Genomic DNA, 12,500 nt, shown 5'->3' with positions numbered 1-12,500 from the left:
AGACACCGTACAGAACACTGTTATCTACCTAAAGACACCGTACAGAACACTGTTATCAACCTAAAGACACCGTACAGAACACTGTTATCTACCTAAAGACACCGTACAGAACTCTGTTATCTACCTAAAGACACCGTACAGAACACTGTTATCTACCTAAAGACACCGTACAGAACACTGTTATGTACCTAAAGACACCGTACAGAACACTGTTATCTACCTAAGGACACCGTACAGAACACTGTTATCTACCGAAAGACACCGTACAGAACACTGTTATCTACCTAAAGACACCGTACAGAACACTGTTATCTACCTAAAGACACCGTACAGAACACTGTTATCTACCTAAAGACACCATACAGAACACTGTTATCTACCTAAAGACACCGTACAGAACACTGTTATCTACCTAAAGACACCGTACAGAACACTGTTATCAACCTAAAGACACCGTACAGAACACTGTTATCTACCTAAAGACACCGTACAGAACACTGTTATCTACCTAAAGACACCGTACAGAACACTGTTATCTACCTAAAGACACCGTACAGAACACTGTTATCAACCTAAAGACACCGTACAGAACACTGTTATCTACCTAAAGACACCGTACAGAACACTGTTATCTACCTAAAGACACCGTACAGAACACTGTTATCTACTTAGACACCGTACAGAACACTGTTATCAACCTAAAGACACCGTACAGAACACTGTTATCAACCTAAAGACACCGTACAGAACACTGTTATCTACCTAAAGACACCGTACAGAACACTGTTATGTACCTAAAGACACCGTACAGAACACTGTTATCAACCTAAAGACACCGTACAGAACACTGGTATCTACCTAAAGACACCGTACAGAACACTGTTATCTACCTAAAGACACCGTACAGAACACTGTTATCTACCTAAAGACACCGTACAGAACACTGTTATCTACCTAGACACCGTACAGAACACTGTTATCTACCTAAAGACACCGTACAGAACACTGTTATCTACCTAAAGACACCGTACAGAACACTGTTATCTACCTAAAGACACCGTACAGAACTCTGTTATCTACCTAAAGACACCGTACAGAACACTGTTATCTACCTAAGGACACCGTACAGAACACTGTTATCTACCTAAAGACACCGTACAGAACACTGTTATCTACCTAAAGACACCATACAGAACACTGTTATCTACCTAAAGACACCGTACAGAACACTGTTATCTACCTAAAGACACCGTACAGAACACTGTTATCTACCTAAAGACACCGTACAGAACACTGTTATCAACCTAAAGACACCGTACAGAACACTGTTATCTACCTAAAGACACCGTACAGAACACTGTTATCTACCTAAAGACACCGTACAGAACACTGTTATCTACCTAAAGACACCGTACAGAACACTATTATCTACCTAAAGACACCGTAAAGAACACTGTTATCTACCTAGACACCATACAGAACACTGTTATCTACCTAAAGACACCGTACAGAACACTGTTATCTACCTAAAGACACCGTACAGAACACTGTTATCTACCTAAAGACACCGTACAGAACACTGTTATCTACCTAAAGACACCGTACAGAGCACTGTTATCAACCTAAAGACACCGTACAGAACACTGTTATCTAGCTAAAGACACCGTACAGAACACTGTTATCTACTTAGACACCATACAGAACACTGTTATCTACCTAAAGACACCGTACAGAACACTGTTATCTACCTAAGGACACCGTACAGAACACTGTTATCTACCTAAAGACACCGTACAGAACACTGTTATCAACCTAAAGGCACCCTACAGAACACTGTTATCTACCTAAAGACACCGTACAGAACACTGTTATCTACCTAAAGACACCATACAGAACACTGTTATCTACCTAAAGACACCATACAGAACACTGTTATCAACCTAAAGACACCGTACAGAACACTGTTATCTACCTAAAGACACCGTACAGAACACTGTTATCTACCTAAAGACACCGTACAGAACACTGTTATCTACCTAAAGACACCGTACAGAACACTGTTATCTACCTAAAGACACCGTACAGAACACTGTTATCTACCTAAAGACACCGTACAGAACACTATTATCTACCTAAAGACACCGTACAGAACACTGTTATCTAGCTAAAGACACCGTACAGAACACTGTTATCTACTTAGACACCGTACAGAACACTGTTATCTACCTAAAGACATCGTACAGAACACTGTTATCTACCTAAAGACACCGTACAGAACACTGTTATCTACCTAGACACCATACAGAACACTGTTATCTACCTAAAGACACCATACAGAACACTGTTATCTACCTAATGACACCGTACAGAACACTGTTATGTACCTAAAGACACCATACAGAACACTGTTATCTACCTAAAGACACCGTACAGAACACTATTATCTACCTAAAGACACCGTAAAGAACACTGTTATCTACCTAGACACCATACAGAACACTGTTATCTACCTAAAGACACCGTACAGAACACTGTTATCTACCTAAAGACACCGTACAGAACACTGTTATCTACCTAAAGACACCGTACAGAACACTGTTATCTACCTAAAGACACCGTACAGAACACTGTTATCTACCTAAAGACACCGTACAGAACACTGTTATCTACCTAAAGACACCGTACAGAGCACTGTTATCAACCTAAAGACACCGTACAGAACACTGTTATCTAGCTAAAGACACCGTACAGAACACTGTTATCTACTTAGACACCATACAGAACACTGTTATCTACCTAAAGATACCGTACAGAACACTGTTATCTACCTAAGGACACCGTACAGAACACTGTTATCTACCTAAAGACACCGTACAGAACACTGTTATCTACCTAAAGACACCGTACAGAACACTGTTATCTACCTAAAGACACCATACAGAACACTGTTATCTACCTAAAGACACCGTACAGAACACTGTTATCAACCTAAAGACACCGTACAGAACACTGTTATCTACCTAAAGACACCGTACAGAACACTGTTATCTACCTAAAGACACCGTACAGAACACTGTTATCTACCTAAAGACACCGTACAGAACACTGTTATCTACCTAAAGACACCGTACAGTGCACTGTTATCAACCTAAAGACACCGTACAGAACACTGTTATCTAGCTAAAGACACCGTACAGAACACTGTTATCTACTTAGACACCATACAGAACACTGTTATCTACCTAAAGACACCATACAGAACACTGTTATCTACCTAAGGACACCGTACAGAACACTGTTATCTACCTAAAGACACCGTACAGAACACTGTTATCAACCTAAAGACACCGTACAGAACACTGTTATCTACCTAAAGACACCGTACAGAACACTGTTATCTACCTAAAGACACCATACAGAACACTGTTATCAACCTAAAGACACCGTACAGAACACTGTTATCTACCTAAAGACACCGTACAGAACACTGTTATCTACCTAAAGACACCGTACAGAACACTGTTATCTACCTAAAGACACCGTACAGAACACTGTTATCTACCTAAAGACACCGTACAGAACACTGTTATCAACCTAAAGACACCGTACAGAACACTGTTATCTACCTAAAGACACCGTACAGAACACTGTTATCTACCTAAAGACACCGTACAGAACACTGTTATCTACCTAAAGACACCGTACAGAACTCTGTTATCTACCTAAAGACACCGTACAGAACACTGTTATCTACCTAAAGACACCGTACAGAACACTGTTATGTACCTAAAGACACCGTACAGAACACTGTTATCTACCTAAGGACACCGTACAGAACACTGTTATCTACCTAAAGACACCGTACAGAACACTGTTATCAACCTAAAGACACCGTACAGAACACTGTTATCTACCTAAAGACACCGTACAGAACACTGTTATCTACCTAAAGACACCGTACAGAACACTGTTATCTACCTAAAAACACCGTACAGAGCACTGTTATCAACCTAAAGACACCGTACAGAACACTGTTATCTAGCTAAAGACACCGTACAGAACACTGTTATCTACTTAGACACCGTACAGAACACTGTTATCTACCTAAAGACATCGTACAGAACACTGTTATCTACCTAAAGACACCGTACAGAACACTGTTATCTACCTAGACACCATACAGAACACTGTTATCTACCTAAAGACACCATACAGAACACTGTTATCTACCTAATGACACCGTACAGAACACTGTTATGTACCTAAAGACACCATACAGAACACTGTTATCTACCTAGACATCGTACAGAACACTGTTATCTACCTAAAGACACCATACAGAACACTGTTATCTACCTAAAGACACCATACAGAACACTGTTATCTACCTAAAGACACCGTACAGAACACTGTTATCTACCTAAAGACACCGTACAGAACACTGTTATCAACCTAAAGACACTGTACAGAACACTGTTATCTACCTAAAGACACCGTACAGAACACTGTTATCTACCTAAAGACACCGTACAGAACACTGTTATCAACCTAAAGACACCGTACAGAACACTGTTATCAACCTAAAGACACCGTACAGAACACTGTTATCAACCTAAAGACACCGTACAGAACACTGTTATGTACCTAAAGACACCGTACAGAACACTGTTATGTACCTAAAGACACCGTACAGAACACTGTTATCTACCTAAAGAGACCGTACAGAACACTGTTATCTACCTAAAGACAAGGTTAATACAGGTAGTTGCTGGTAGACACTAATTATTATTAGCAAGGCATTCCAGAGGGTAGTGCGTACAGCCCAGTACATCACCGGGGCCAAGCTCCCTGCCATCCAGGACCTCTATACCAGGCGGTGTCCACCCAAGCAATACACTGTTCTCTCTGCTACTGCAAGGCAAGCAGTACCAGTGCACAAGGTCTGGAACCAACAGGACCCTGAACAGCTTCTAACTCTTGCACTGACTCTATGCACACACTTACACATACAGTAATTTCACTGACACCCCAACACACACACACACACACACACACACACACACACACACACACACACACACACACACACACACACACACACACACACACACACACACACTGCTGCTACTGTCTATTATCTATCATGTTGCCATGTCACTTTACCCCTACCTACAGTATCTACCTCAATTACCTCATACCCCTGCACATCGACTCGGGACTGGTACTCCCTGTATATAGCCATGTTATTACCTCGTACCCCAGCACATAAACTGAGTACTGGTACTCCCTGTATATAGCCATGTTATTAACACGTACCCCAGGACATTAAACTGAGTACTGGTACTCCCTGTATATAGTCATGTTATTGTCTACTCCCTGTATATAGCCATGTTATTGTCTACTCCCTGTATATGGCCATGTTATTACCTGGTACTCCCTGTATATAGCCATGTTATTACCTGGTACTCCCTGTATATAGCCATGTTATTGTCTACTCCCTGTATATAGCCATGTTATTTTCTACTTCCTGTATATAGCCATGTTATTACCTGGTACTCCCTGTATATAGCCATGTTATTACCTGGTACTCCCTGTATATAGCCATGTTATTACCTGGTACTCCCTGTATATAGCCATGTTATTACCTGGTACTCCCTGTATATAGCCATGTTATTACCTGGTACTCCCTGTATATAGCCATGTTATTACCTGGTACTCCCTGTATATAGACATGTTATTATCTACTCCCTGTATATAGACATGTTATTATCTACTCCCTGTATATAGCCATGTTATTACCTGGTACTCCCTGTATATAGCCATGTTATTACCTGGTACTCCCTGTATATAGCCATGTTATTACCTGGTACTCAAGGTATATAACCATGTTATTTTCTACTTCCTGTATATAGCCATGTTATTACCTGGTACGCCCTGTATATAGCCATGTTATTACCTGGTACTCCCTGTATATAGCCATGTTATTACCTGGTACTCCCTGTATATAACCATGTTATTATCTACTCCCTGTATATAGCCATGTTATTATCTACTCCCTGTATATAGCCATGTTATTACCTGGTACTCCCTGTATATAGCCATGTTATTACCTGGTACTCCCTGTATATAGCCATGTTATTACCTGGTACTCCATGTATATAGCCATGTTATTACCTGGTACTCCCTGTATATAGTCATGTTATTATCTTTTCCCTGTATATAGCCATGTTATTACCTGGTACTCCCTGTATATAGCCATGTTATTACCTGGTACTCCCTGTATATAACCATGTTATTATCTACTCCCTGTATATAGCCATGTTATTACCTGGTACTCCCTGTGTATAGCCATGTTATTACCTGGTACTCCCTGTGTATAGCCATGTTATTACCTGGTACTCCCTGTATATAGCCATGTTATTACCTGGTACTCCCTGTATATAGCCATGTTATTTTCTACTCCCTGTATATAACCATGTTATTATCTACTCCCTGTATATAGCCATGTTATTACCTGGTACTCCCTGTATATAGCCATGTTATTACCTGGTACTCCCTGTATATAGCCATGTTATTACCTGGTACTCCCTGTATATAGCCATGTTATTACCTGGTACTCCCTGTATATAGCCATGTTATTACCTGGTACTCCCTGTATATAGCCATGTTATTACCTGGTACTCCATGTATATAGCCATGTTATTACCTGGTACTCCCTGTATATAGACATGTTATTACCTGGTACTCCCTGTATATAGCCATGTTATTACCTGGTACTCCCTGTATATAACCATGTTATTATCTACTCCCTGTATATAGCCATGTTATTACCTGGTACTCCCTGTGTATAGCCATGTTATTACCTGGTACTCCCTGTGTATAGCCATGTTATTACCTGGTACTCCCTGTATATAGCCATGTTATTACCTGGTACTCCCTGTATATAGCCATGTTATTACCTGGTACTCCCTGTATATAACCATGTTATTATCTACTCCCTGTATATAGCCATGTTATTACCTGGTACTCCCTGTATATAACCATGTTATTATCTACTCCCTGTATATAGCCATGTTATTACCTGGTACTCCCTGTATATAACCATGTTATTATCTACTCCCTGTATATAGCCATGTTATTACCTGGTACTCCCTGTATATAACCATGTTATTATCTACTCCCTGTATATAGCCATGTTATTACCTGGTACTCCCTGTATATAACCATGTTATTATCTACTCCCTGTATATAGACATGTTATTACCTGGTACTCCCTGTATATAACCATGTTATTATCTACTCCCTGTATATAGCCATGTTATTACCTGGTACTCCCTGTATATAACCATGTTATTATCTACTCCCTGTATATAGCCATGTTATTTTTACTCATTATCTTTGTTTGTTAATCACTGTGTATTTATTCCTCATGTCACTATTTCTCTCTCTCTCTCTCTCTCTCTCTCTCTCACTCTGCTCTCTCTCTCTCTCTCTCTCTCTCACTCTGCTCTCTCTCTCTCTCTCTCTCTCTCACTCTGCTCTCTATCTCTATCTCTCTCTCTCACTCTGCGCTCTCTCTCTCTCTCACTCTCTCTCTACACCTCGTGTCTACGAAGCAGGTGACAAATAACATTTGAATTTTGATCCTTGTGTGCAACATTTTTCAAAGAAGTTGCTCTGAGGCCATGCAGAACATTGTATCTTGTTTTAAAACAGAGAATGATATGTGCAACCTCAGGGCCACCCATCACAACATACACAGAATGACCTCAGGGCCACCCATCACAACATACACAGAATGACCTCAGGGCCACCCATCACAACATACACAGAATGACCTCAGGGCCACCCATCACAACATACACAGAATGACCTCAGGGCCACCCATCACAACATACACAGAATGACCTCAGGGCCACCCATCACAACATACACAGAATGACCTCAGGGCCACCCATCACAACATACACAGAATGACCTCAGGGCCACCCATCACAACATACACAGAATGACCTCAGGGCCACCCATCACAACATACACAGAATGACCTCAGGGCCACCCATCACAACATAGACAGAATGACCTCAGGGCCACCCATCACAACATACACAGAATGACCTCAGGGCCACCCATCATAACATACACAGAAAACATAGTCTCACCCCCAACAGCAATCATATCCTGGTGGGTACAGTAGTGGTAGAAATACGACTGCGGGATCTGATTGGATGATGTGATACTTTACATGCAAACATCCTGATCAAATGTTTAGGACGCAAAGCCAACTGAACAGAATGGACCTGCAGATCCACAAAACACCACATGCACAGTGGTCAGCCAATAGTGACGCGGCCCGACGACCTTTTACACACAGCGGTCAGCCAATAGTGACGCGGCCTGACGACCTTTTACACACAGCGGTCAGCCAATAGTGACGCGGCCCGACGACCTTTTACACACAGCGGTCAGCCAATAGTGACACGGCCCGACGACCTTTTAGACACAGCGGTCAGCCAATAGTGACACGGCCCGACGACCTTTTACACACAGCGGTCAGCCAATAGTGACACGGCCCGACGACCTTTTAGACACAGCGGTCAGCCAATAGTGACACGGCCCGACGACCTTTTAGACACAGCGGTCAGCCAATAGTGAAGGCCGGTTGGCTGACTGCTTCTGCTGCTCATTAGGCTGCATTAGAGAGGGACATTATCGATAGTGTGTGTGTGTGTGTGTGTGTATGTGTGTGAGGATAGAAGAACAAAACAGGTGTGGGACCATGTGTGTGTGTCCTTGCGTGCATGTGTGTGTGTGTGTGTACCTCGTTAGCGCCGTCAGACACGATGAAGGAGAACTGGTCCGCATGCTTCTCTTCTTCGCTGGTGTGAACGTACTGAACACTGCGGGAGGTCAAGTCAGCCTGGGAGAAGGACGTGATGCGTGTTCCTGTATCCGGAAGGAAATTAGCATTCATTAGCATTAACAGTTAACGTTAATGGATGTGTTAGCGTTAGCTTTCTAAACTTTCTTTGAAAATCAACACAGCATATTAATACAACATTAGCATTGAACTAGCAATGCCAGGGTCGTGGGTTTAATTCCCGCTTGGGTCACACACTAATTATATATTCATATACCAAGTCCCTTGGCATATGGTATTTACTGATCGCGGCACAGACATCATGTAATCAGTTCCTGGAATATAACGCTATTAGCATTAGATTAGCATTAGATTAGCACGCTGTAGTGGTAGTTAGCATTGTTCGCTAGCTGACGGCACATCTGCCCTTACAACCCAGTGGAGGAAAAAGTACCCAACTGTCATACTTGAGTAAAAGTAAAGATACCTTAATAGAAAATGACTTAAGTAAAAGTGAAAGTCACCCAGTAAAGTACTACTTGAGTAAAAGTATAAAAGTATTTGGTTCTAAATATACTTAAGTACCAAAAGTAAATGTAATTGCTCAAAGATACTGAAGTATCAAAAGTAAAAGGATAAATAATTTAAAATGACTTACATTAAGCAAACCAGACGGCACAATGTAATTGTTTTATTTATTTACAGAGAGCCATGGGTGCACTCTAACACTCAGACAACATTTACAAACTGAGTATTTGTGTTTAGTGAGTCTGTCAGATCAGAGGCAGTAGAGATGACCAGGGATGTTCTGTTGATAAGTAAGTGAATTGACAATTTTACTGTCCTGTGTGTGTGTGTGTGTGTGTGTGTTTCCACCTGAGCTGGTTGATAGCTCCAGTACAGTACCTCGGTTGTTGGCGGTGTGTTTCTGTGTGTGTGTGTGTGTGTGTGTGTGTGTGTGTGTGTGTGTGTGTGTGTGTGTGTGTGTGTGTGTGTGTTTCCACCTGAGCTGGTTGATAGCTCCAGTACAGTACCTCGGTTGTTGTTTGTGTGCTTGTCAGTGTGTGTGTGTGTGTGTGTGTGTGTGTGTGTGTGTGTGTGTGTGTGTGTGTGTGTGTGTGTGTGTGTGTACCTGGGTTGCTGGCGTGCTCCAGGTGTCCCAGTGCAGTCTGCTTGGTGATGCGGTACACCAGTTCTCCAGGCTCACTGTCCTGGTCTGTAGCTGACAGCTGAAGAGTAGTCAGCTTCTTCACTGAGTTCTCATCAACCACCAGACCTTTATTCATCACCACAGAGGGGGGCAGGTGGTCCTCTAGAGGGGCAAGGGAGGGAGGGAGGGAGGGAGGGAGGGAGGAGGGGGAGGGAGGGAGGGAGGGAGGGAGGAAGGAAGGAAGGAAGGAAGGGAGGGAGGGAGGGAGGGAGGGAGGGAGGAAGGAAGGAAGGAAGGAAGGAAGGAAGGAAGGAAGGAAGGAAGGAAGGAAGGAAGGAAGGAAGGAAGGAAGGAAGGAAGGAAGGAAGGAAGAAAGGAAGGAAGGGGGAGAAAGGAAGAAGGGGGGGAGGGAGGGAGAAAGGAAGGAAGGAGGGGGGGATGGAGGGAGGGAGAAAGGAAGGAGGGGGAGGGAAGAAAGGAGTGAGTGAGGGAGGGAGGGAGGGAGGGAGGGAGGGAGGGAGGGAGGGAAGAAAGGAAGGAAGGAGGGAGGGAGGAAGGAAGGAAGGGAGGAAGAAAGGAAGGAGGGAGGGAGGGAGGGAGGGGAGGAGGGAGGGAGGGAGGAAGGAAGGAAGGAAGGAAGGAAGGAAGGAAGGAAGGAAGGAAGGAAGGAAGGAAGGAAGGAAGGAAGGAAGGAAGGAAGGAAGGAAGGAGGGAGGGAGGGAGGGAGGGAGGGAGGAAGAAAGGGAGGAGGGAGGGAGGGAAGAAAGGAGGGAAGAAAGGAAGGAAGGAAGGAAGGAAGAAAGGAAGGAGGGAGGAAGGGAAGAAAGAAAGGAAGGAGGGAGGGAGGGAGGGAGGGAGGGAGGGAGGAAGGAAGGAAGGAAGGAAGGAAGGAAGGAAGGAAGGAAGGAAGGAAGGAAGGAAGGAAGGAAGGAAGGAAGGAAGGAAGGAAGGAAGGAAGGAAGGAAGGAAGGAAGGAAGGAAGGAAGGAAGGAGGGAACAAAGGAGAACAAGTAGGAATGGGGAGATTAAAACCTGAGGGTGGAAACCATGTCTCACTAAACCACTGGGGAGCACAAAGCCTAGAACAGACCAGAATAATGGAGCAAATTGTCAGCCATTGGCTGTTTTTGACTGACTGGACCACTGGCTAAGATTCCAAATGGTGCAGAACCCACTGCTCCGCTGTTTTTTAACGACAGTCTGTCCTGTGCGTCCCCTACGTCAGATACCACCTACCTAGTACACTGATGTACAAGGACTGGTACCTACCTAGTACACTGATGTACAAGCACTGGTACATACCTAGAACACTAATGAAGAAAGACTGGTCGATCAGTTTGTTGCCCTCTGGATCCACCAGGTTGAACTTGAAGGAGACGCTCCCTCCTTTCTCTCCCTTCTCATGACTGTACTCCAAAAGACCTGCAACACACACACACACACACACACACACACACACACACACACACACACACACACACACACACACACACACACACACACACACGGTTAGGGTCAATTCAATATCGTAAATTAATCATAATTCATTTCAAGAACTTTCAAGAACTCTGAGAAAGTCACAGGCCATTTTTCCTTGAAGAATATTGAATAAGTGAAAATGATGGTGTGTGAGAGTGTTTTTAGAGAGTGAGAGAGAGAGTGAAAATGATGAGTGAGAGAGCGAGAGAGACAGAAAGGGAGAGCAAGGGAGACAGACAGAAAGAGAGAGCGAGGGAGACCAAGAGAGAGACCGAGAGAGAGCGACAGAGAGAGAGAGAGAGAGAGAGAGCGAGAGAGAGAGAGAGAGAGATATACACCTTTGTTGACCTCCTCCTGTGTGAAACTCTTGACAGGTCCTTTAACAGACATCTTGTCCTGTCCTCCTCCTTCTTTAGAAAGCTGTAGTCTTCCTAATGGAAGGTCTTTGGTGAGGATGTACCTCAGCTTCAGGCTATCTGAGTCTGAATCTGATCCCTTCAGGTTCTGCTCAGTAATCTTAGCCGCTGTGCCTGAGGGGAGAATAGGTACAGTAAAAGTCAGGATACGCCAAAGAACACAACGTAAGACAGCTAGACCAGCCTTTCCCAATCTCTTGTGCCAGTATCCCCAAGACTGTACATTTTGACACCATCGCAGAACTGGAATACCCAAGTAATCAACAAGCCCTTTCAGAGTTGAATCAGGTGTGCTCGTACCCAGTCACCATGAAGACATGTGGGTCCAGGCGCGAAAAAATAAACTGTTTGTCCCTGTCCTTACCTGCGGAAACGGTTTAAGGTCACGCACGGTCCACACAAACACATACACCCCCTCCACGAGCGTACCTGCGGCCAGCTGCAGGCCTCTATTCACAGTCATCCTTGGTCCTTCACTCTTCCTGACGTCTATGGTGAAGGTGAGCCGTCCGGTGGTGGTGTGGATGCCGTCGGTCAGGGAGAAGGCTAGCTCGTCACTGCCCCCGCTGGCCGCGTCAGGGGTGTACACCAGAAG

General features: G+C 43.8%; 1 protein-coding gene across 4 annotated transcripts in view; it reads right to left on the bottom strand.

The window, feature by feature from the left end:
* Nucleotides 1–12,500, bottom strand: part of LOC106570894 (extracellular matrix organizing protein FRAS1) — a 364,444-nt gene that overhangs the window by 37,107 nt on the left and 314,837 nt on the right. For all 4 annotated transcript variants that reach the window (XM_045695383.1, XM_045695380.1, XM_045695381.1 and 1 more), the window contains 5 exons: nt 12,335–12,500; nt 11,828–12,019; nt 11,313–11,432; nt 9,993–10,172; nt 8,822–8,946 (listed from right to left, as the gene is read on the bottom strand). The exon at nt 12,335–12,500 is cut by the window's right edge and continues 98 nt beyond it. In XM_045695383.1, coding sequence (XP_045551339.1) covers nt 8,822–8,946; nt 9,993–10,172; nt 11,313–11,432; nt 11,828–12,019; nt 12,335–12,500 — 783 coding nt within the window. The remainder of the gene's footprint in view (nt 1–8,821; nt 8,947–9,992; nt 10,173–11,312; nt 11,433–11,827; nt 12,020–12,334) is intronic.

The sequence above is a fragment of the Salmo salar genome, chromosome ssa15, assembly GCF_905237065.1.
Source record: "Salmo salar chromosome ssa15, Ssal_v3.1, whole genome shotgun sequence".
In the NCBI taxonomy this organism is placed as follows: Eukaryota; Metazoa; Chordata; class Actinopteri; order Salmoniformes; family Salmonidae; genus Salmo; species Salmo salar.
Note: the sequence above shows the minus strand (reverse complement) of the source record. Positions and strands in the feature narration are given on the sequence as shown.